The sequence below is a fragment of the Pipistrellus kuhlii genome, unplaced genomic scaffold, assembly GCF_014108245.1.
Source record: "Pipistrellus kuhlii isolate mPipKuh1 unplaced genomic scaffold, mPipKuh1.p scaffold_m20_p_11, whole genome shotgun sequence".
NCBI classification, from domain to species: domain Eukaryota; kingdom Metazoa; phylum Chordata; class Mammalia; order Chiroptera; family Vespertilionidae; genus Pipistrellus; species Pipistrellus kuhlii.
This window is the reverse complement of record NW_023425416.1, coordinates 45,741,336-45,766,565: the sequence shown is the minus strand read 5'-3', so window position 1 is coordinate 45,766,565 and position 25,230 is coordinate 45,741,336. Positions and strand designations below refer to the sequence as shown.

The 25,230-nt window shown below is 44.0% G+C and overlaps 2 protein-coding genes across 2 annotated transcripts in view; one reads left to right on the top strand and one right to left on the bottom strand.

The window, feature by feature from the left end:
* LOC118715513 (myosin VIIA and Rab interacting protein) overlaps positions 1 to 25,230 on the bottom strand; it is a 137,875-nt gene that overhangs the window by 104,580 nt on the left and 8,065 nt on the right. Inside the window, exon 2 of the mRNA XM_036431940.2 lies at positions 8,703 to 8,846. Within this exon, the coding sequence (XP_036287833.1) occupies positions 8,703 to 8,812 (110 nt within the window). The 5' untranslated portion in view covers positions 8,813 to 8,846. The remainder of the gene's footprint in view (positions 1 to 8,702; positions 8,847 to 25,230) is intronic.
* Positions 17,120 to 18,248, top strand: LOC118715514 (golgin subfamily A member 7). The gene has a single exon (XM_036431941.2). It carries the CDS (start codon positions 17,169 to 17,171, stop codon positions 17,580 to 17,582), a length of 414 nt encoding a protein of 137 aa, XP_036287834.1. The 5' UTR covers positions 17,120 to 17,168; the 3' UTR covers positions 17,583 to 18,248.

Genomic DNA, 25,230 nt, shown 5'->3' with positions numbered 1-25,230 from the left:
TGCCATGGCCTTTGAAATGATATGTAAGTTTAGAATGAGCCGAAAGCGGTTTGGCTCAGTGGATAGAGCATCGGCTTGGGGACTGAAGGGTCCCGGGTTCGATTCCGGTCAAGGGCATGTACCTTGGTTTCGGGCATATCCCCAGTAGGGAGTGTGCAAGAGGCAGCTGATCGATGACTCTCCCTCATCGATGTTTCTAACTCTCTATCTCTCCCTTCCTCTCTGTACAAAATCAATAAAATATATTAAAAAAAAAAGAATGACCTCGTATTTATACTTTTTATACTGTCTCTGGCACCATAAAACTATAAGCGATCACCTACTTGCCTGTAGGGGTCTGTCTTTACAAACAGCCAGGGAGGGTTTGATGCTGCCAGTTTGCTGCGATGTAGAAAAAAAGGGACTGATGCGAATTCTCTTCACTTTCAAATCTGTTACTCACGGGCCGATTCTGAATTCTGGATACATTCTCCCCAGCACCCCAGGTTCTTTCAGAACCATTTTCTACTGGGTCGCCTTTGTGGTTCGAAGTTCCTGATCTTATTTACTTTTCCGCTGCCAACGCCAGAGGTTGAACCCTGCTGGGCTCTGATAACACTTCTGAGGCTCCAGTCCTTGGCATGGCCTCCAGGTCCCAGGCCTCTGGCTGCAGAACGCCTTTCTTTGGCACGAGGGGTGCAAAACACTCAGGACTTGAAAGAGAATGAAAAGTCTTATTTTGTGTTTATAGCAGGTATGAAAGCACCTTTCTTCGGCCATAGGCACTCAGGCACGTACTGTATCGTTGAGCCAGAAGTGATCTGAAACACGGTGTGATGAGCACAGATGGACAGTGTGGAAACCCGAGTTTCACTTTATTCCTTGCCCTGCTGTTGGGATTCCGGCTTCCTGGTTCCATGAACTTCTTCAGTTCTTGGAAACAGGCCCTGCCCTGCCTTTGTGGCCAGAAGCCAACAGGCCCTTCCCCTGGTCCCGTCTCCAAGCTGATACCTTCATGTGGAAATTCCTCAACAACCTCCCCAATTCTCGAGGTGACTTATAACAAGTTCCTTTCCCCAGATGGGAGAGTCTTGCTCCAGCTTAGAGGTCCTTTTTTTAGGAAACCATACTGCTGGTTTAGGATCAGGCCTAAACCGGCCGTCGGACATCCCCCAGTGGGTCCCAGATTGGAGAGGGTACAGGCTTGGCTGAGGGACACCCTTATAATACAACTAGAGTTTTGTGCACTGGGCCTCTAGTTGTATTATAAAAACTTAATTTTTCAAGAAGTTTCTTTTTCAGAAAATAAAATGCCTCTATCCTCAGTGTTCTTGAATCCCCAGAAAAGCTGGGCTCCTAGTGTGTGCTGAGTCCCAGCCCCATGCATGGGCTCCGTTCTGCACCAACTGTTCGTGTGTGTGATCCCAAGTCCCCTTCCCTGGCTGATTCTTGTTCCCATGCCCAGTGCCCAGCTCCTACCTGTCTAGCTGGATTTTGGGTTTTTCCTTTCAGTGACCTGCCCAGTGGGTTGGCAGGGCCTTTGGCTCCTACCGCCTCTGGAACTAGTGCTGGAATGGCGTAGCTCCTTGTCCTCCGCTCAGTCAGCCCTCTGTGGGCCCCCCCATGTCAAATAGTTTAACGAAATCTCTCATACATCAGACATTCCATCGTGGAGCCAATTTTAAAATGTAATTTCTGGATCCGAGAAAGCTGCAGGTTGCCCCCAAATCTCACTTTGGCTTCAGATTTCAAATTTGAAATCCCCATAAATAAATTTCCCAATGAGCCACAAAATTGGCTCACTTTGGGCTCATCGCCTTGTCTTATCTTGCCAACCTCTGAGGGACGAGGCCAGTTTCATCAGATGGGATGAAAAAGAGCAGCCATCTCGCAGCAGAGCCTTCCAGCAGGGAAACCACCAGAGTGGGTACCTTTCCAGCACGAACCAGTCCTTTCTGCAGATGCTCGTGGGGTATGGAGCTACACAGGGAAATTGGTAAGTAGTTAAAAAAAAAAAAAGATAAAGCAATATATAAAATGTTATGGTTGCTGAGATTACATCTAAGAAAGCACACACATGTATCTGAACATGTGTGTGTCAAGTAGAAAGAATAAGCAAAAAGTGTAGGAGTTCCCTTTTCTCCACACCCTCGTCAACACATGCTATTTGTTCATGTTTTTATGATAGCCATTCTGACTGGTGTGAGGTTGCATCTCATTGTGGTCTTGATGTGCATTTCTCTGGTGATTAGTGATGTTGAACATATTTTTATATGTCTAAGGGGAGGAGGACAGAAAGTGAGTTTTAAAAAAAAGGGAAGGGGAATACAGTCAATAATATTGTGATAACTTGCAATGGTGACAGACGGTAACTGTAATTAGTGGGGCTGTCATATTGTAAGGTATTAAGAATGTCAAATCACTATATCGTACACTTGATACTATTATAATGTTGTGTACAAACTACACTTAAATTTTTTTTAAAAAAAGAATGGGGAAGGGGCTAATAGAGATTTCTTAGATTGTAGGATATGCATGGTTTATAGTTTCTTGTATTTTGCAGAATTTTTGTAAATTACTTATATTAGTTTTGTAAAGAAAAACTCATTTATAATTTCTAAAAATATATACTTTTTTCATATTTTTGCTGCCTATATTTGGGAAAAATAATGATTAATGGCAAGGTAATATGATGAAATGAATAACAGCTCACAACCCATGTTGCAATGAGGTTATAAGTCCTTATGATTAAAATAAGACCTATTCTGGAATTGAATCCAGAACCCTTCAGTCCAAAGGTTGATGCTCTGACCACTGAGCCAAACCATCCAGGGTCACATTTCATATGTGTATATATTTTAATGCAATTGAATCACATATTTATAAATCTTCATGGAAGTACACAGGATAATGTCATTTTATGTGTGAATCAATGCTCAACTACTGAGCCACACCAGCTGGGCTAGATAGACAGATTTTTACAAAGCAAATCAGCATTCTATATAGTTTTCCCCCACTTAATATGTTAAACAGTGTCCAATGTTATTAGATATGGCTGTTATATTATGTTGTATTATAATGTCATATCATATCATTGCATCACATGATATCATATGAATGAATCTTAATGTAACCATTCCTTGATTATTGGATATCTGGGCTGTTCATGATGTTTACAGCATAAAGAATGATGCAGTGAACATCTTTGTATATCACGAAATGAGGTTGTCTTCTCCCGTCTTCCTCCTTAAAATTCATTCTGAAAGTGGGAGTGATGGGCCGCACTGTGTGAAAGGAAACTTTCCCACACTACGGGACACCACCGCGTGATTTCCAGAGGGTCCCGCCCGTCACCCACCCAGTGTTCGCTCCTTCTGACACCTGTGGGCAGCCGCCAAGCGAGCACACCCTGTGTGGAGCTCTTTAGGGCAAGAGCTGCTGGTGAGGGCTCTGTTTGCCATCGAGTAAGCAAACAGCCAAGGTCCACGGGCAGCGTGGCAATGCCAGCAGCCCCGTGGACTCAGTACCTCTCTGTCCGCTCAGGATAGGAAGTGAGTATTAAATGCAGGTCAGAATGACCAGAGAGCCACGTCACTGGGTTTTTTTAAAAAAATGTCTTTTAATTGCAGTTGACGCACAATATTCTATGCGCTTAAGGCATATAACCCAGTGGTTAAAAGGTTATATACTAAGTGGTCACCCGGTCATTATGTATCAGGCACAGATGCACTAAGGACCACCGCTAACCAGAAACGGTAAGTGCCAGACACTGCGCCAGAATAAACATTTGTTCTACAAACCCCACTGAAACCCTGCATTTCACCTAGCTCCTAGGACAGTGGTCAGCAAACTGTGGCTTGTGAGCCACGTGCCGCTCTGTTGACTAATGAGTTTGCTGACCACTGTCCTAGGAATTAGGGTTGATCATTTAGGCGTGGCTTTTCTGATGTGTGGATTGTATAGAAATAGGAATTAGCAAGTTTCCCTTGTATTTGAGATATGCTAACTTCATCCACAGAGGCCAGTGGGGTTTTGGAAATTAAATGAGGTATTAGTTTCCTCTGGAACAGTGCTGTGGGTATGATGACATGCTATTCTGAGCAGACTTTCCATTCTAATGACCTCGACTCTTATGCTCTATAGACTTCATCAGGGCACCATGACTGAGACCATGTCTTAAGGCTCTAGAATAGGGGTGTCGAACTCAATCAGAGAAGGGGCCAAAATCTAAAATCCAGCCTAAATCGCGGGCCGAATGGTTTACTGAACAGTCATAAACTGTCATTGTGATGGAAACGCAGCGGAGTGCAGTGATGACAAAGCGGTGCGGGCCACATTGCAAGGCCTGGCGGGACGGATTTGGCCCGCAGGCCTTGTGTTTGACACATGTGCTCTAGAAATTTTCTCTCAAAAACTTGGATGAGCTATATCTCATTACATTTTTGGCATAAATTGCTCTGTTGGCTGACCATAATCTGTGACAACATGCTCATCTGTCTTACATTTTTATAAGCCCTACTCTTCAGTTTAATATCACTAAAGCTTGGTGGTAGCCCTCTCCAATGGGGAAAGACAAGGGACAGCCACCTCACTGTTGTCTCAAGTCCTGTTTGCCAAGCAGAGGCCCTGTTTTTAGAGCTGACCCTGAGGCTCAAGTGGAAGGAAGAGCCCCCCCTGTGCTGGGAGGAAGCTCTCCGGTGACGGCAGCTGACCTGGGCTGGGCTGGGGGCCGCACAGCTCTGCTGGTTGCAGGGCCGCTACCTAGTGGTTGGGGTTTGTGACTCCTCCTTTGTTGTGTTATCCAGGAGAAGACCACTGTCCTATGAGATCAGTACGTTCCCCTGGAATTACCTCTTAATTAACTTTTCTGGTACTTAATCATCATAAGCCTTATTTAATATCTAGGCAGTGTGGGAGGGTGCCGATGGGATTTCTTGTATTAGCAATAAGATAAGGGCCTTGGAAACTGTTGAATCAATTCTCATTAATGTTGATTTATAGAACCGAGGGTTTACCAGCTGTCTGCTAGCTGGCAGGTTAGCATTTAGATGGGCTTTGTGGAGACACTCAAATTTAATGGACTCTGGACCCTGGCCATTTCAGCGTGTCCTGAATCTGTGAAACTTTACAGCAATCGTGTGAGTTTTGTGTTTTAGGGAAAATAAAGAGTCACCAGGATGGGTTAGGACATAAACCAGGACCCATCTGACTACTCACACTCCCATGCTAAACACTCTGGCAAGACCACACAAAAAGGAAATCGGGGACAGGAATTTGAAAGGACCATGTAGTGTGCTTTGGAACTATTGAAAATTAGGCTGTAGTTACATTACTGGGTGGGAATATATGTTATTTCCTTTATGGAGAGCAATGCGGCTACAACTATCAAAATTACAAATGTGTACAGCCTATCGCTTAGCGATTTCATTATCTCTGAGAATTATCCGACAAATAAACTTCATTTGAAATGAAATGTGTTTGAGATTATACATGTAACATTGTTTAAATTATACACCAATAAGTTACTGGGAACATAAACTATAGTCTACCCGGGCAACAGAATGCTATGTTGTTATGAAAAAGAATGAAGAAGCACTCAATAATGCTGTGCAAAGATCTCCAAGATGTGTTATGTAACAAATAAGGTTTGGGACAATGGGATAATACCATTTTATTAAAAAGGGACAAAAATTAAATTTACACACATACACACTGAGTGGCCCGATTATTATGATCTCTGAACACATAATAATCTGGCCACTCAGTATATATCCTATATAATAAAAGGCTAATATGCAAATTGTCCCCTCAACCAGGAGTTCAACCAGCAGGAAGGCCTGCCAACAGCCCATGTCCTCTCCCCCTGACCAGGCTGGCCAGACCCCACCCATGCACGAATTCATGCACCGGGCCTCTAATCTTCTAATACACACACATACACACACACACACACACACATGGGGAGGAGGAAGAGAGAGAGATTCTGTATATGTATGAAGTATCTCTAGAAGGATACATACATGTGAATCATGTAGCTTAGACTGTGGGGAGAAACTGAGTAACTATAGGACAGGATTAAGTGGGGGGACCTTTCATTGTCAATCGAACCATGTCATGATAAAACCTAAGAGAATCATTTGTAAATGGAGCCTAAAAAAACATTCCGAAGTGTCTTAATTGCTTGTGTGTTACTGGTGGATAAATACTCAGGGTTCAGCAAAAGTTTACATCCGTTTCCCTAGACTTTACAATAATGTGGTTGTACATACACCTGGAAGACGTTTTGTATGGTTGAGTATCTATTTTTTTTAAACAGGAAGAGAGAAATGCTCATTTTTATATGGACCGTCCGTCACTGTGTGACCCTGAACTTTTAATGTGTTGTTGCTGCTTCTCGCAATCCCAGGTCACCATGGAAGGGTTATCAGGCAATATTGCCCTCCTACAGCTCCTCAGAGAATGTCGGAGCTACACAGAGCAAAGACCAGAAGGCTCTGAGCACCTGCTCAGGCTTAACTACAAACATAGATGTCTTATGTCTGTGACCCCACGAAGAAGACATAATGGAAATAAATGGCATTGTTTAATCTACGGAGGATATACAGACATTCCCTCTTGGCCCCCCCTCCCCCCCAAAAATTCATGAAACACTTAAGAATTTAGTCATATTAGGCCAACATATATCTTAAAACTTATTAAGTTATCTAAATGATAACTTTACCTTCTGGGATCACAAGAAGCTAAACCTTAATCACAAAAGTGTAAAAGAAAGTTCTCCCCTGAGTAGCTCTGCAGTCACACACTCACCAGGGAGGGCTGTTAGAGGCCGTGTTCTGTGGCAGGCAGCCAGGCCTCTGGAGGGAAGAGTCTTGCATTTCAATTTTTTCATCATTAAACAAGTTAAGCATAGATGTAATTAAACTAGCAATTCAAAAGCTGGGGGGAGGGGGGGAAATGAGTAACAAAAGTAAACAGTGTAATAAGAGACAGGGATGAATAAAAATAAACGCAAAAATGAATGATTCAGACAGCAGGAAGGAACGGGTAGGATTAGCAAATTAAAGTGAAATCTAACTAGCCTGTTTGCTTTAAAAAAATAATAAAATACTCCCAAAATATTGGCCGAAAACATTCCAAGAAAGAAAGAGGAGAGAACTACAGACCATCAGGAATGAGAAGGGGAATGTATTCCCAGCTGTAAAGGAGATAAAACGTACAAGAGAAACTCCTCTAGATCTTGGGGACTCAACCTGTGGTCCACAGACCAGCAGCAGTTGCAATCTGGGAGCTTACTAGAAATGGACACTCTCAGGCCCCAGCCCAGACCCACTGAGTCAAAATCTGCATTTTTACAAGATCCCCAGGCGGTCCACATGTACATGAAAGTTCGGATGACATTGCTCTAAGTCAGTGATTCTCAATCGCGGTGACACACAATGACCAGAGCTATAAAAAAAAATACTCCCTGGGATTCTGACTTCACTGGCCTAAAGCATCAGGAATTTTCAGACTTGCCCAAGTGACGCTAATGTGAAGCCAGAATTGAGAATCACTGCTCTAAATTATTCTATGCAAATAAATGTTAAAAATCTCGATATAGCCCTAGCTGGTTTGGCTCAGTAGACAGAGCGTAGGCCTGTGTGTTGAAGGGTCCCAGGTTCGATTACGGTCAACGGCACATGCCCAGGTTGCAGGCTTGATCCCAAGTTGGGGGTGCGCAGGAGACAGCCGATCCATGATTCTCTCTCATCACGGATGTTTCTATCTCTCTATCCCTCTCCCTTCCTCTCTGAAATCAATAAACATTTTAAAAAAAAGACTGAGGTTTGTGATCACTTTGTAAATTATATAAATGTCTCATCACCATGCTGTACCCCTGAAACTAACATACAGTAATAATGTGTGTCAATTGTAATTGAAAAAGATTTTTTTAAAAGACTGAGGGCTGGAGCTCAGTGGCTCAGGAGGAAGATGGTGCCGTGACCAAACCATGGCATCACGTGGAAGGACAGATGGACGGACGAGGGGAGCTGATGCGGACTTGCCGTCTGTCCTAACACACTAGGCCCAACACGTGGCCTCATTTCTACCCCTTGGACTTCTTCACCCAACTGAGCGGCAGGAATATTTCCACAAGGGCGTGTCAACTACAGGAGTCAGAAGACCCCACCCCTCTGGGCCTCAGTTTCCCCCTCTATGAAGTGATGAGGAGGATGCTGGGCCAGAGGATCCCACCCCCAACCTGATGGTCACTTTTGCACCAGGGCTCCAGAGTGCTTTCCCACGGGAGGGAGCCTTCTCACCGAAGACTGCAGAGGGATGGCTGTTGTCCTCCCAAGAACTGCTCACTACCCTGGTTATGCTCCAACAGGACCAGCCGACAGGAAAACTATAGCCCGGAGCAAGCTCAGCAGCCACTGTCACCACAACCCCACCCATTCTACAACTAATGATTGACAGGGCGAGTAGCCCGGCCCAAGCCCTGACTGAGAGTATGAACAGTCACACTCCTGAACGGGCATTGCGATGCCCAGCGCTGAAGCCGGCAAGCCTTTCAGCAAAGGGAAGGGTGTCCTTCTTGAACACACGTAAGCGTGTGTTGACGTGACATAAAGACTTCTGCGCTCAGAGCTAGCAGGAAGGAATGCTCTCGGGAAACCTGTTTTCACTTGTCCACGTATCGCTCGCAGCACCCAGGATGGCAAGCAACAGCAGCATCTCACCTAAGCCGTTCTTCTTCTTTCTTCCGCAGGTTGAAGTCTCGCTGGACCACCTGGAGGACATGCTCGGTTTCATCATCCGTCAGGCTGGACAGGTCCAGCTTCCTCCCCATGACTCAATGCCAAACACAGACGAGAACACAAGACCTGGCAAAATCAAGGAGAGGAGGATTGAGGGGAGGATAAAAACTATCGGTACCCATTTTGTGACTTAACAAAATTAAATGCAGTGTTTACGTAAGGTCGTATCTTGCTGTGCTCTCCTACTCAGCAAACATTTACGGGTGACTTCAGCAAGCCTGCAGAGAAAAGCAAGTGATCATCTGCCGGTTTCACTCATCCTGACTTAATTAGAAATAAACAAGTCGTTCTCCTCAACAAAATGAAGATACATGAAACCGGGTGTGGATTTCTAACTAAACACCTAGAGGTAATATCCCCAAAATCTAAATTTTATGGTTTAAAGTTTTACATTCTAAGTACCATATGTGATTGCAAAATAAAATAAATGATAATACTTTAAAATGTCCTCTTTACACTGTATATCCTTGAAGTTTTCATCACATGACTATAAAATATAAACTAGAAATCAAGAAACTCTTTTCTGCAAAAGGAAAAATATAGATACTGCCTTAATTGGTTTGGCTGAGTGGATAGAGCGTCGGCCTGTGGACTGAAAGGTCCCGGGTTTGATGCCGGTCAAGGGCATGTACCTTGGTTGTGGGCACATCCTTGGTAGGAGGTGTGCAGGAGGTAACTAATCAATGTTTCTCTGTCATCGATGTTTCTAACTCTCTATCCCTCTCTCTTCCTCTCTGTAAAAAATCAATAAAATATATATTTTTTAAAGAAAAAATATATACTAAAATCTTATTTAGCCATTTTCTAGCAGGAGAAAAAGACAGTATTTCAAAGAAACACCTACCAGCAGTGCATAGCTAACAATTACAGAAACTACATGTCTAATGAACGGCTGCACGCAGGTATGAAATCAAATAAGTAATTCTAGCAAATAGCCCAGAACTGAAGGCCATATCATAAACAGAAATGCAAACATCATCAGCAAAATATTAGTGGACCACCAATTCAGCAAGATTTCAAAAGAATTCCTATATACCATGACCAAGTGGGTTTTATCTAACTGATGCAAGGTTGGTTCAACATGTAAAAATCAATCAGTGTCATTCAGCACATTAACAGAATAAAAGGGGAAAATAATATAATCATGTCAATCAATGCAGAAAAAGCATTTGACAAAATTTAATACCCATTCATGATAGAAATCCTATGCAAACATAAACTAAAGGAAACTTCCCCAATCATATAAAGGTCATTAAAAAATAAAAACAATAAAAAAAACTACAATGAACATCCTACTCAATGATAAAAGACTGAATGCTTTCCCCTAAGATCAGCAAAAAAGGAGAGAATGTCTACTCTCATGACCTCTACTCAATACTGGATCTTTTTACTTTCAAGCTACATTAATCAAGACCGAGTGGTACTGGCATGTAGGTAGGTGTATTGGTTTGCTAGGGCTGTTATAACAGAGTACCACAGACTGGGTGGCTGGAACAACAGAAATTTATTTTCTCATAGTTCCGAAGGCTAAAGGTGTGAGATCAAGATGTTGGCAGAATTGATTTCCTGTGAGGCTTCTCTCCGTGGCTCATAGATCTGTCTCCTACCTGTGTACTCACCAGGTCTTCTCTCTATACATGTCTGTGTCTAAATATCTCTTTTTAGGGGTCTCAGTCATATTGGATTAGCGCCAACCCTAACCACCTCATTTTAACTGAAATGTCTCTTTAAATATCCTATCTCCAAATACAGTCTCAATCTGAAGTAGGGTTAGGACTTCAACATATGGATTTCGGGATGATCTATAGCAGCCATGTTTTATCCCCCTCCAAATCCATATCCTTCTCACGTGCAAAATACATTTACCCCATCCCAAGAGCCACAAAAGTCTTAGCCTATTCCAGCATCAATTTTAAGTCCAAGATCTCATCTAAATATCAGCTCAATTAGGTATGCGTGAGACTTGAGCTATGATTCATTCAAGGAAAATTCTTTTCTAGTGATAAGCCACATTTCTAATGAAAGCAGATAAGAAGTTATCTGCTTCCAAAATGCAATAGGTGGGACAGCCAATGGACAGATATTCCCATTCTAGATGGAAGAAACTGGAAAGAAAGGGGTATTGATCTCAAGCAAGTCTGAAAGCAGAGTAAATCCTCTTTGGCTCCATGCTCTATCTTCGTGCCCACCAGGTGGCCCTGCCTTCTGAGCCCACGAGGGCAGCTGTCCCACCCTTGACCCTGGGTGCAGCCACAGTGCTCGGCCTGCTGAAATCTAGGAGATGGACCCACCCACCCAGACCATGGGGACAGTGGCAGCCCTACAGACCTATGAATTGCCTTTTGGATCATTCTTCTCTTTTCTTGAAAAAAGAACACGTTTGTAGCCAGGTGGCTCTATTGGCTCATCCTGCAGAATCTCAGAAATCTAATAGGCTGCCTTGACTTTATCCTGTGTCTGTCTAGTCTAAGCTGGCAGTGTTTCTGTTCATACAAGTTCTCAAAGGTTTTGTTGGCTTCCGATGCAATTCACAGGGGACCAAGCCTCCAGACCAGAGGGTCCTCTGAGCATCTTTCCTGAACAACTGAATCTCCATTCCCAGTTTTTGCTGAAATGGTTGATTGGTTCCCTGAGTCATACGTGTCATCCCTTTAGCACGTTGGTCGTCCAGCCACACCCTTGTTGTTCTCATTTTTGCAATATGGACAGACTAAGGACTTTCCAAATCTGCATGTTCTGGTTGCTTTTGCTAAATAACTGCTCCTTCAATTTATCTCTCTGTTCTCACATTTAACTATAAGCAGCAAGGAGAAGCCAGACCATGTCTTCAACACTTCACTGAGAAATGTCTTCAGCTAAATATCCAACTTCATCTCTCACAAGTCCTTCCATGAAATACTACACACAATTCAGCCAAGCTCTTTGCCACTTTATTCAAGGACTGCCTTTCCTCCAGATTCCAATAACATGTTCCCCATTTCTGAGATCTCACCAGACCCAGCTTTAACATTCAAATTCCCACCAACATTCTGTGCGTGATGATGTATGTTTTCTCTAAGTGGATGGACCCTTTCTCTACCGCTCTCCTTTCCTTCCTCAGCCCAGCACAACCCCCTTTAACATCCATATTTCTCCTTATAGGTCCTTCAAGGATGTGTAGGCTTTTCCTGGCATGTACCTCAGCGCTATCCAGCCTCTGCCCATTACCCAGATCTAAAGTCACTTTCACATTTTTGTACAGAGGAAACAAAAATGGCCAGTGCCCAAAGTGTAACTTCATTGGTAGTTACACAACTGCAAATTAAAACCTTATTTCACACCCACCAAAAGAAAAAGTCTTCATCAAGTGTTGACAGGGGGTGGGACAATGGCAGTTTTCAGATAGTGGGTACAAACTGGTACAATCTATAATAATAAAAGCAAACTAACCTATTGGTCAGAGCATCTGCCCCCTGGTGGTCAGTGCACATCATAGTGAGCGGTTGAGTGTCCATAGCATATCATTAGCATATTATGCTTTGATTGGTTGAACGGCCAACTGGACGACCAGACACTTAGCATATTAGGCTTTTATGATATAGGATAACATTTAATATTCTTAACTTCCACAAAGTTCTAAAGGCAATCACTACCTGTGCCACCTCTTACATATGAAAAAATGCAGACTCATAGTTAGATTTCTGACTAAAATAAATGAGAAACGATAGGTAGGGTCTGATTGTGGCTCACACTGGCTCAGGGGCCACACATTCACTCCAAAATTGTCAAATTTGAGGTCCACATTCTCTGCCCTCTCTTTCTAGCGTGTGACAACTAAGAACAGGAGATCCCAGAATTTGGTTGCTATTCGGACGAAGGTGATCTGCCATTATAATCTCCAAATAATGGCAATAATCACAGGGAACAGAACAGTCTCAGTCCTTAAAAGTCTTTTGTTAAGTAATTAAAAAACCTCATGACTGTATGATGCAAACTAATCTCGAGATTTAACCAACAAATCACAACAAAAATTTCAACTATTAAAATTTTCTAATTAATGCGATTTGTCAAAAGCAAATCTTTGGTCCACTTTGCCCAAGTGACGTGGGGAGGTGGGGGAGGTGGAGGTGGGGACAGGGAGGGAACCTAGGGCACCTGCTGGTCCTTAGAAGTCAGACTCCACCATGGGCTGCAAAAGTAAGAGGGAAGCTTCATACATCGCCATCTTGTAGTCTCTGAAGGTTAGGAAGAATCAGGTTAGAGGGCACCGTAAGAATGCAGACCGACTGCTTCCTTTAAAACACCCTCCGGAAGGTAATGATGGCACTCTGGAGATTCTCAGAAGGTGGCACATCTGTCTCCTTCACTTCACTTCACTTCACTGGTGTTTGGCTTCTGAGAATTCCAAATGAGATTCTGAGGTTCCCCGTTAGTAAGACTAAAGTGGCAGCTTTGATCATATCAAATCTAAGAAGAAGAATCTGAGCCCAGGAGAGATAAATGGTTTCTGTAAAAAATAAATAAATAAATAAATACAGTGGCTCTAAATGGACAAGACAGAGAGCGACGAGGAAATCTGTTTTGGGGGGAAATGGTAAAAGCTTCTTCCTTTTTTTCTGCAATAAACACAAGTACAATAGATTCCCTGAGCAACAAGAGAAATAGCATCTTAGGAGCTGGAGAAGCCTTATTGCTGGTGAGTCAGAGGTCATTTGTGTGTGATTTTTCATTGAAGGAGGACAGATTGCAAGCTCAGGAGGAGTGACTTTCCAGACAAAAGCAGGTTCAGTCAGATGCTCCTGACTTCCACACCAGTCAGTGTGCCTGCCCCTGGGTGGCTCGGATTTATACCCAGGGAAGATGGTAGCAGAGAGCACTACCGGTTTGGCTCAGTGGATAGAGCCTGGGCCTGAGGACTGAAGGGTCTCCAGTTGGATTCTAGTCAAGGGCATGTATCTTGGTTGTGGGCACATCCCCAGTAGGGGGTGTGCAAGAGTCAGCTGATGGATGTTTCTACTTCTCTATCCCTCTCCCTTCCTCTCTGGAAAAAAATCAATAAAATATAAATATTTTTAAAAAGAAGATGGAAGCAGAGAGGATACATTTTAATGAGAAAATTAATACAACTTCAAGATTTAATTACATCCCCATGTCCCTGATGTGTGCTCCTCAGGTTACTGCTCCCACAAGCGGTCTGAGAAAGGGGAGCTCTGCGGTTGAATGGATTTGAGGAATGCTGCCAACTGTATTGCTCTCTTGGGGATGCACAATATGCATATAAGCTTATCAGGGCCTCTGAGACGCCTGTCACTAGAGAACCAGTTTGATTTAGTGGAACCCTGCATTTCCCAAGTGAATCTGTCTTCAGAGACCTCTTCCTTGGTAACAGCTACCTCTTCACATCCAAAAAAATTGAATATAGTATCTGGGAAATACTGCAGTAAGTCCACCCCATGATGACAAACCCCAGCAGTTACTCAATATGATTACTGAATCGATTTAGTTGTGTTTCAATGTGGTTATCCTAAGAAGCTACCGAGTTAGATGAAGTTTAGAAGATGATGGCACTGGTTAGCACAAACCTTGCAAATGAACAAAAACCAGAGTTCCAAGAATATTAAAGGCATACATGAAGGTTCATCATGAAAGGTCAATGTCTACACAAGAGACTTTCTGGAAAGGTACCTAGGACAGAAAGATCAAGGACAAAACACTGAATGAGATATCTACAGATAAAAAATGTGTGTGTGTGTGTGTGTGTGTGTGTGTGTGTGTGTATCTGTGTTGATGATTGTGATGGTGATGATGATGTTGATGATGATGATGTTGATGCACCTAATGTAGAGAGAAGAGTAAAAAGATTAACTTGGGACATTCAAAGTCCGAAAGTGATAAAGGGTATATACTGCTGGGGCTTCTCTCTTTGACCATGGCTAGACCTGAAGAGAAATGTCTTATTCCTACACAGGAATCTGAATGTAGGAATAAGAAATGTCTTATTCCTACACAGGATTCTCCTCTTTAAGGCACTTGGTGTGGGGTGAGGGGTGGAAGGCACTTGGTCTGAGAAGGAAAAAAACACACACATGAAATATACTTTCGCCCTAACTGGTTTGGCTCAGTGGATAGAGGTCAGCCTGCCGACTGAGGGGGTCCCGGGTTTGATTCCGGTCAAGGGCATGTACCTTGGTTGCAGGCACATCCCCAGGGTGGGGGGCGTGCATGAGGCAGCTGACTGATGTTTCTCACTCATCGATTTCTAACTCTCTCTCCCTCTCCCTTCCTCATTCTAAAAAATCAACAAAAATATAGTATTATATATATATAAATACACTTTCACTGTGACTTTTCTTTGGAGCGAGCAGTGCTCGCTAACCTTCATTCCTTCACCCTCAAAGGTGTTTCACGGGAATGGCCCAGAGCAGATGTGGTTACACCACTGGGCACAGCTGATAGGACTAATACTGAATGTCAGAGTCACTCTCCCGGGAACGATATTAACGTTCAGCGTGCTGATCTTGGTGGCCTCCTCCAACACAGCCTGAGAATGCCACCAAATGCCCTTTTATCCCTGCCATAAATTCTCCATTTTGCTTTTAGTTCTTTTTATCACTTCAGTTTCTTTAACTCACTAACAAATGGTCCTTGACTCCCAAATCGATGTTCCTAACCTGTTCGACATCCTACCCTGCTGCTCAGAGGGTCATTGTAAGAAGCAATCGCACTGGCCAAATCCCCCCCCCCCCACATGTGTCTGAAACACATTTAAAGAACGGTCCAATGTCCATGTTGTCTTCAAGTTTGAACCTGAATCACAAACACACATTTAAGAAAAGAAAAAAAAATTGAAGTGACTGACATTCCAACTTGCAAACAGTTTGATACACTTGAAGCCCTTGGCTAACGCACAAGATCTAACATAATTGGCACGTATTCAAGCATACGTTCTAGAATTTTCCTCCATGGGGCTTCTCAGAGTACATTCCGCCTTCCCCGAAGTTATCAGCTGCTTGGATGAGATGAACTCTCGCTGGCTTCCAGCGGGAAGTAGCTCGGAGGTCCCCAGGGCATGTGTCATTACATCCCAGTAAACCTCCGGCAGGCCTGACAGCCCCCGACATAAGAAGAGAGGCTGGAGAAAATAAGATCCTCAGCAAGAATGCCAATGTTATCATTTCTTTGGCAGGAATCAAGATCAGAGAACCTGAAGACATGACATTGTTCATTTCACACTAAGAGACCTATCAGTCAGCATATCACCCAATTATCAGATCAGCTTCTGCTGAGACCCGAAGAGACAGACTCCTGCAATCACACTCCCCTATGGCTCAGGGAGCGGACACAGGTTTCCGTGGAAAATATGCTTCTAAATAAGAGCCGGGATTTGGAATTCCCAGTGGAAAAGATGCACGCTAACGACGAGTAAGGCCAATGGAAAACACTGATTTTTTTTTAACAACTTAGAATTTGCATTCAAGTTTATGTTTTCGTTTCTTTTGTCTTCCTTCATTTATAGGATTTGGGGGGGGGGGGGGAAGACATGAATACTAGTTAGAATACCCTTTTTAATTAATATTTCTAAAAACGGAGAGGAAATTAAAAACTATACCAAAAAGCTTTACTAACCTTACAGCAGTCCTACAGCCAGGAGGGAGCATCTCTTAGGAAACTTGGACTTAGCTTGGGCTAAATGAAAGCATTAGTCTATCCGCGTCATCTGAGGATTCTGTGCCATGTCAGCTATTAACTTAGAAAGGAATTATGACGCCCGGTGCAGTCTGATCCAACCCTTCCTGGCATCCACATCCCTGCACATTATTCCGACTGTCCCCTTTCTCCCTCTTTCAGGACAAAGTAAAGGTAGCAGCAAGAACTGAACATTGCTCAAGAGGATTTCTGGGATCAGGAAAAAACAATACTTCCTGGCTTGAGATCTTAAACCCTTCTTATCCGAGTGATAGAGGTTAGCTCTCCAGCAGTACCCGCAGGCTTACCCTGGGCATGGCGGTACACCAGTTATGCCATATCGCCTGCCATCCCCCCAGGAACTGTATGCTTTAAGTCTCCCTTCTAGTCATGTCATTTAGATTGTTCCCCAAATCAGGATCTATCTCTACTCTAGAAAGGCTTTCCTGACCAGTCTAGATGCCGCCACTTTCTGTTCCCCGCGTCCCATGTTTTGGCACATCCCACATGCTGTTAGCTCCAAGCAGCTTCAATCATTCCAATCTACCTAAGAGGCTCACACCTTATCTAACCCAGTGTTCTCCAATCGGTGGTCCGCGGACCTGGTGGTCCGTGAGGTCTGAAAGGTTGGCGACCACTGATTCTAACCCACATCTTAAGAGTATATAAATATCAGAGCAGCTGGAGGGCGGAGGAGGCGGCGCGGCCCGTCCTGTGCTCGCCATGAGGCCGCAGCAGGCGCCGGTGTTCGGGAAGGTGTTCATTCAGCGAGACTACAGCAGCGGCACCCGCTGTCAGTTCCAGACCAAGTTCCCGGCGGAGCTGGAAAACCGGATTGATAGGCAGCAGTTTGAAGAAACAGTTCGAACTCTAAATAACCTTTATGCAGAAGCAGAGAAGCTTGGGGGTCAATCATATCTTGAAGGTTGTTTGGCTTGTTTAACAGCCTACACCATCTTCTTATGCATGGAAACTCATTATGAGAAGGTTCTGAAGAAAGTCTCCAAATACATTCAAGAGCAGAATGAGAAGATATATGCTCCCCAAGGCCTCCTCCTGACAGATCCCATTGAGAGAGGACTTCGAGTTATTGAAATTACCATTTATGAAGACAGAGGGATGAGCAGTGGAAGATAAACCATGGAATTAAAGATCCCAGCTCCAGCTGGGAACCTCATGTCTCCACTGACTGATCGCAGAGCATCCCCTACCTCCTCTACAGAGCGTCATTCCTTTGTATCTGCTGCCAGAGCCACGGTGCCGTTTACTCCAAGGACTAACTTTCTAAAATTCCACACCTGGAGTGACCGCTAGTCGCTCAGCATCCACTTTTTGTCTCCAGATTGTGTAGGACTCTGTAATCTTTTCATTAGTTTCTGAGAAAACACAATGAAGCATTTCACTTTTTTTATTCAGAGCCATTAATGAAATATGCAGTTGGTTAGCCCAACGCAAAGTTTATTTATCTGCCACCAGTACCCATGGTTCTCTTCATTCCTGGGGCCAGCTTCCTAGGTGGCTAAAGACCTCAAAGTCATGTCTTAGCCAGTGTTCAGTCTCATTCCCCCAAATTAACAAAATGCTTTTCTTCAGGATTTTAGTACAGGTTAGGCTGTGTCTGTGGTGTTGCTAATGCATCTCCCAGATTTCAAAGAACTATCAGTTCTGCCATGACTCAAATCTTAAAGATCTATTTCTGTTAAGTTTCTCAAACTCAAGTTCATTGGAAAAATAATGTGTTCTTTGTTTTATTATAGCAATTATTTCTAATAAAGCAGTATTTAATACAAAAAAAAAAAAAAAGAGTATATAAATATCATCTTTACTTCTAAAAGCAAATATTAGTTTCCTATCATATCTACGTGGTGGGCTACACTAAGGAATGTGAAGCAGATTTGTTTAATGTCCCAATAAGCAAATCTTTACTTCTCAGTAAATGATATCAAGCTTTTTAGTAATAGATATGGCTTGGTTTAAAAAGGCCAGCTCCACTGAACTCAGAGCCAGCAGCCTTGTCAAACCGGCACAGGTCAAGAATATAAATAACTCCTGCCCATCAAGTCAAGCCTGATGGGTGGAGGTTGCAAAGAAAGGTTCATCCAAGAAGAATTACTACCCTAAGTGCCAAATGAGAACCTTAGATGCAACACGGTAAACTCCACACAACAAGTAAATGAGGAATTTTCCTTGTGTTACAGAGTCCATAAATACTCATTTGTTCTACAACACCTGGAAGTGTATTACACATTTTTGTATATAAAAGGAAAAAAGCGCCTAAGCTGGTTTGGCTCAGTGGTAGAGCATCAGTTTGTGGACTGAAAGGTCCCAGGTTTGATTCCGGTCAAGGGCATGTACATTGGTTGCGGGCACATCCCCGGTAGGGGGTGTGCAAGAGGCAGCTGGTCGATATTTTTCTCTCATTGACGTTTCTAGCTCTCTATCTCTCTCCCTTCCTCTCTGTAAAAAAAAAAATCAATAAAATATATTTTTTAAAATAAAAATTAAAAATTAAAAATAAATAAAAGGAAAAAAGCCCTAGCTGGTTTGGCTCAGTGGATAGAGTGTCAGCCTGAGCACTCCCTACATCCCTGGCTCCCCTGGTTCTCCAGCTGCAAGTCTTGGGATCTGTCAGTCTACGTAATCATGTGAGTAATTCCTTATAATAAATATCTTTATTTTTTTAAAATATATTTTATTGATTTTTTTACAGAGAGGAAGGGAAGGGGATAGTTAGAAACATTGATGAGAGAGAAACATTGATCAGCTGCCTCCTGCACACCCCCTACTAGGAATGTGCCCATATACAGGGTACATGCCCTTGATGGGAATCGAACCTGGGACCCTTCAGTCCGCAGTCCAATGCTCTATCTACTGAGCCATACCAATTAGGACTAAATATCTTTATTTTATATATATACACTGAGTGGCCAGATTATTATGATCTCTGAATGCATAATAATCTGGCCACTCAGTATATATCCTATATAATAAAAGACTAATATGCAAATTGTCCCCTCAGCCAGGAGTTTGACCAGCAGGCAGGTTGGCCAACTGCCCATGTCCCCTCCTCTCTCCCCCTGGCCAGGCTGGCTGGACCCCACCCATGCACGAATTCATGCATTGGGCCTCTAACACACACACACACACACACACACACACACACACACACACACACACACTGAGTGGCCAGTGTGCATTATTATGCATTCAGAGATCATAATAATCTGACCATTCAGTGTATATGTATACACACACATCCTATTGGTTCTGTTTTTCTGGAGAACTCTGATGAATGCACACATATACACACATTACACATTAATGGCAAATAAATGACCTGCTTTATAAGCCTTGATTACATTTTCCGGCTCTCTCTGCAATGATGGTACTTATAAGAAACAAAAGCCCAGTATCTGTGTTAGAGCTCAGTGCACTTCCCTGCCACCTTGAGCTAGAACCACGCCTTCAGTGCCCTGTGTCTACGTTCGGTTTCTGAGGCTCTGAACACAGTGGGAACCCTGTACTGTCTCCCTGTCTGCTTCCCATCCTTTGGGTAATTTCACGTTGATCCCCAGCATGGAGGACAGCCTCATGCACTCTCGATAAAAATAATTCCTCTGCCTACTGAGAATGTGCTCTTCAGTTTCACCTGGATAATGATGCTTTTTGCCCCCTTCACCATATGAAAGCCTGGCACATTTCTTCTGTCTGTAATAAAAGTGCATCAAGATAAGAGTTGGCAGCTGGCTGTGTTTGAAACTAGACCACATGATTACAGTGGAGCTCATAAGACTATGAAAAAAATATACATGAAAACTCCCTAATTCGGACGTTATCAATTCTAAATTTGTGATCAAGCATGGTAGGCTAACATTTACTGTTGCATTTGTCCTCAAAATAAAGGGATTAAGCCGAGACCGGTTTGGCTCAATGGACAGAACGTCGGCTTGGGGACTGAAGGGTCCCGGGTTCGATTCCGGTCAAGGGCATGCACCTTGGTTGCGGGCATATTCCCAGTAGGGAGTGTGCAAGAGGTAGCTGATCGATGACTCTCTCATCGATGTTTCTAACTCTCTATCTCTCTCCCTTCCTCTCTGTACAAAATCAATAAAATATATATATTTTAAAAAAATAAAAATAAAGGAATTAAGAAAACTAATCATAGATGAAAAGGGCGAATATTTACCTTTCAAAGACAGCAAATCATTATCAGGTACTCACTGAGAAGTATCAGTTTATGTGTAAACACCACCGTGATGGTGTAAGCAAACAACAGCTGCAGAGCCTGGGTTTTCAGTGCACAGACCTCTCCTAGGCGTGCATGCCTCTGCTGAGTAGAGGCTGGACAGCTTGCAATAAAGGACAGGCAGGCAGTGTGGGAAGGGCTACCTGAGCCACTGCACCGGGGAGCGATGGGGAGCTGCCCAGGAGCTGGGGGTGCCTGGGCCAGGGCCCTAAGGAGGGCCAAGATTGGCTAAGTGTCCAGGCGGATGGAAGACTGCAGACAGAGGCATCCCTCAGAGATGTACTATCGCTCGGTGCATCCGCTGCAGGGTTGTGGAGGGAGGTGATGGAGGGAGTTCCAGAACTTGGACCTTCACTTGAGGGGCCTGGGAGCCACTGCAGGGTCCTAATCAAGAGAGCACCTGGAGGCCACTCAGGTGGGGCAGATGGCGAGGTGAGCAAGGACAGAGGCAGGTCAGTGGGAGCCACCATATGGTTCATGCGAGCGTTCTGAGAAGAGAAGAAAGCCGAGAAAAAGGACGCCACCCGCCTATTTACTCTGATTAAAACTACTTCCTCCTGGAAAATGTTCAGGCAGCTCAAAGTTCAGCTCTCTAATGGGGCCACTCCTTCCCTCTCCCTCCTCTGTGCCAAGATGGCATGTGGCGCCAGAGGCAGGCTTCACTGTTCTCATGGCAAAGAATGCAAGCGTGACCAGTATGCACGGAGCCCTTCTACGTTGGGCTGGGCTGGTGTTGACCATATCTATCCTCTTTTCTTTTTTCCCCCCAAATATATTTTATTGACTTTTTCAGAGAGGAAGGGAAAAGGATAGAGAGTTAGAAACATTGATGAGAAAGAAACATCAATCAGCTGCCCCCTACACACCTCCTACTGGGGATGTGCCCGCAACCAAGGTACATGCCCTTGACCGGAATCGAACCTGGGACTTTTCAGTCTGCAGGCCAACACTCTATCCACTGATTAAAACCGGTCAAGGCTCTATCCTCTTTCTTTATTTTTTGTCATCTGGCTGTTGACCGTGACCCCACTGAGAACTCTCATTACCATGGTCCTTATTCACGGTCGGCCTCCCCTCCTGGACCCCGGGTTTCAGCAGCTCCAGCTGTCCACACAGCTGTCCAACATGTTCTCACCGGGATACACGGGGGTCGCCAGCTCCCTGCCTTCCATGCACAGGCTGTGGGATTCCCCCAACCAGTGCCCCACAGTCATTCCTGGGCCACAGCGGATGTGGCTACGCAAGGTTTCCTAGACAAGACTGCAGCTTCCTCCCAAAACCAGTCTTCCCCACCATGCCCTGGGCCCCCCTGTCCCTTCTACTGAATGTCCTACCCAGCACAGTGAGGCACACACACCACTGGATATCCGACTCCAAGGAGAGAGTGAGGCCACAAATTCCTGACCTCTTGGTCTTTTCCCTGCCTCTCCTATTGTGGTAATAGAGTAGACCTGCAGAGAGGAAGTCTGTGAGGTTGGACCCAGGCGCAGCCATGTGGTTGGGCCCTGCTGCCATGGCCATTCTGGTCAAGAGGTCAAGAGGCTGCCTGACCCGCCACCATCACCCTAGGTGCCTTCTGGTTCACCTGATTATTGAGAACGTCCACAAAGATGTTCACATATGAGCCTCACTCCTCTGAGCGGTCCATCATCCACAATCCTCTTTCCCAGACCTCCTTGTCACGGGCCTCCCAATTCTATTCTTCCCCATCCTGCCATACTTTTAGCTACTGCCCATGAATTGATGAAGGTCCAATCCTCCAGTCATCTCTAAGTCCAGACAACAAGGCACTCAATGCACTGCTTGAATCCTGCCCACCATGAGGATTCCCCCTCACTGCTATCCTTCAGCCGGCTCTGAGTGGGGCTGTAATGCTACAGTTGTCCACTTCCGGTTGGCATTAATGATATCTCAGAGAATCATCCACAAATCAGGCCTGTGATTTTTTTTCCTCTTACATTGTTTGATCATCGGGAACTTCCTATGAGGACATAGGTGTGGATTGACGGGGAGGAGGCAAAGCAACAGACATAGGAGACAGAGCGGGGTACACCATCTGCCCGTGCTGTTTGAGCTTGGCTTCCTCTATGCCATTTCCGCTTGACATCAGGCACCTAGTGGATGTGTGGGGAGGAAACCAGTCCAGTACCTGGTGGCCAAGTGATTGTACTAGACCCTTTGTCATGGAGGGGGTGGTGATTCCTTCCTGGAAGAGGCACATGTATAATAGATTTGCCTGGTGCCTGCAAGCTCCTGCCTGCACCTTTATCCGGCACTTACAGAACAGTTACTTCCCTGTCATGGTTTCCCTTTCTGTGCTGTAACTGACCAAGGCAGTGATTTCACGGGGAAAAAAATGTCACCAGGGACTCATGTTCATGTAGTCCACTAGTCTCATCAGTGTACCAGGTCACCTGGTGAGATGACCAGTTTTCTACCTCTGGACCAGATGATTTTCAAAACACCTCTCTGATCTGACCCTTTTTCATGCTGTGGTTTCTTCAATGACCCAAGGTCCAAGTGCAATAATAAATAGCTTGCTTTCTTTCTTTTTCTTTTTTTTTTTTAAGCCTCAATATAGTGAAAGTTGAAATAAATGTCTAAACTAGACCAGGGAGTATACATTTTCAAAGGGAAAATCGTTACAAATACTAGAAGGACTTACAATAAGATGCTGTGCTCAGCTAGGCCTTTCAAACTGTGGCTATATTCAAAGATCTATAAGCAACATTTTAGAGATCTGATCCTGGATAATATCTTACCGAACAGACAAAGAAGAGGAGAGTGAAGCTGTGTGAGGCAATCAAAAGGAAATCTCCAATTCCGTGCCATGGCAGGAGGGAGATGGTTTAATGACCTTTCTCATGGCCCTATCCATGGCGGGCTCAGCAATACGTCTCCCGTCAGAGGTGCGGAAACACATCCTTTAATTACCGGAGCTACCTCCAGGGTAATTACAGGATTCTATAGATAAGATTACAGAACTCTTAAGGTAGCGAACTGTGACCTCCTGGTTTATAGGTCGATGCTCAACCACTGAGCTATGCCAGCCGGCAGCAAAGCAGATTTTAAAAGAGCCCATACAATTAACTGCTGTCTTTATTGTGTTCATGCAAACTATCACATTGAAACTACACTTAATGCAGTAAATAAACTGGTCTTAATTTGGCTCTTTAATAACAGTGAGGGTGATTGGGGGAAGGGGGATTGTTTCAATAGACTATAATCTAATGTTCTTAAATCTTTGGTTACAAATCTCCAAAGCAATGTTTCATTTTTCTCTTATGCTTTTACTTAAAATTACGAGAATTAAAATGTTCTTTTCCTTCCACCAGACCATTTGTCATCATTCTTGTTGTTCTAGCTTTTGCAAAACCCTTCTATCTATACAACCCCTTTCCTCCTGGACACATTAGCCTATTTTTCTTTCCCACTCCTTTGTCCTGGTCGAGCAGACTTGCCTGCTCCCAGCTCACCCAGGTCTGCGGAGACCCCCATCCCTCAGTAAGGTTTCTCTTCCTCTCCTCTGAGATTACGGTGAGACCGCAACATACCCTCCTGTCTTATGGCTGGATGGCTCAGACGTCACATGCTAGACCTTGAGCGCTAGGACCCAGAATTGACCCAGCTGGGCTCTCTCATTCCTAACCTTTTCTTCCTTCCAGATGAGGGATCAACAAACCGAACCTGATGGGAATCCCTCAGGCTGCATCTTGACTAACTGGGTGCCATATGACCTGCAGACATAAATGGAAATACTAATTCTATTGTAATTTTCAAACACAATTTAAGTTCTGTGATAGGGAGTCCTGGCCTCTAAACAGGAGCACTCATCACAACACCATCCTTGAACTACCGTGTTTCCCTGAAAATAAAACATTCTTCGAAAATAAGACCTCCTTACAGGTTTCCTTCTGAGTGAAATATAAGGCATCCCCCAAAAATAAGGCCCCCCCTAGGCCCACTGCTTACGAAAGTGCACGTGTTTCCTGTATTTTGGCAATTCATCTGGATGGCACTAAAATCCCACCTTTAATCATTTCTAAGGGCAAGAAGGAAAAGATTGAATGTGTTTTGGGCATTTTTATTCTTGAAACTGAAAAAGCCTGGGCCACACAAGCAGTTATAAGGAAGAGGGTCGATTTAATGCTGCCGCTTGTTATGCGAGGGAGCCAAAGAGGTCTGCTAGTCTGGGATGCAGCCAGCACTCACCGCACTGAAGACATGAAGACATTTCTTCACGAAAGAAAAATAGATCAGATAACGATTCCTGCAGGAATGACAGCCTATCTCCAGACTCTTGATATTGCAATAAACAAACCATTCAAAGACAATTTGCCCGTGGAAATTAATGACTACATTGAAAATAGAATGGAGAGAAATCAGCGTGAAAACTTTGTGAAATCTAAACTGCAAGAAGTTGTGACTTGGGTGAAGAATTCATGGAAGAAAATCACTGACAGTTGCATTGCAAATGCACTGTGAGCAGGCTACCTTGACAAGAAATACTCATTTAAAGACAGTGCTATTGCTAAACAT

What these genes read in the sequence shown, in the direction of transcription:
- LOC118715514 (XM_036431941.2), top strand. Translation starts at nt 17,169, where the DNA reads ATGAGGCCGCAGCAGGCGCCGGTGTTCGGGAAGGTGTTCATTCAGCGA.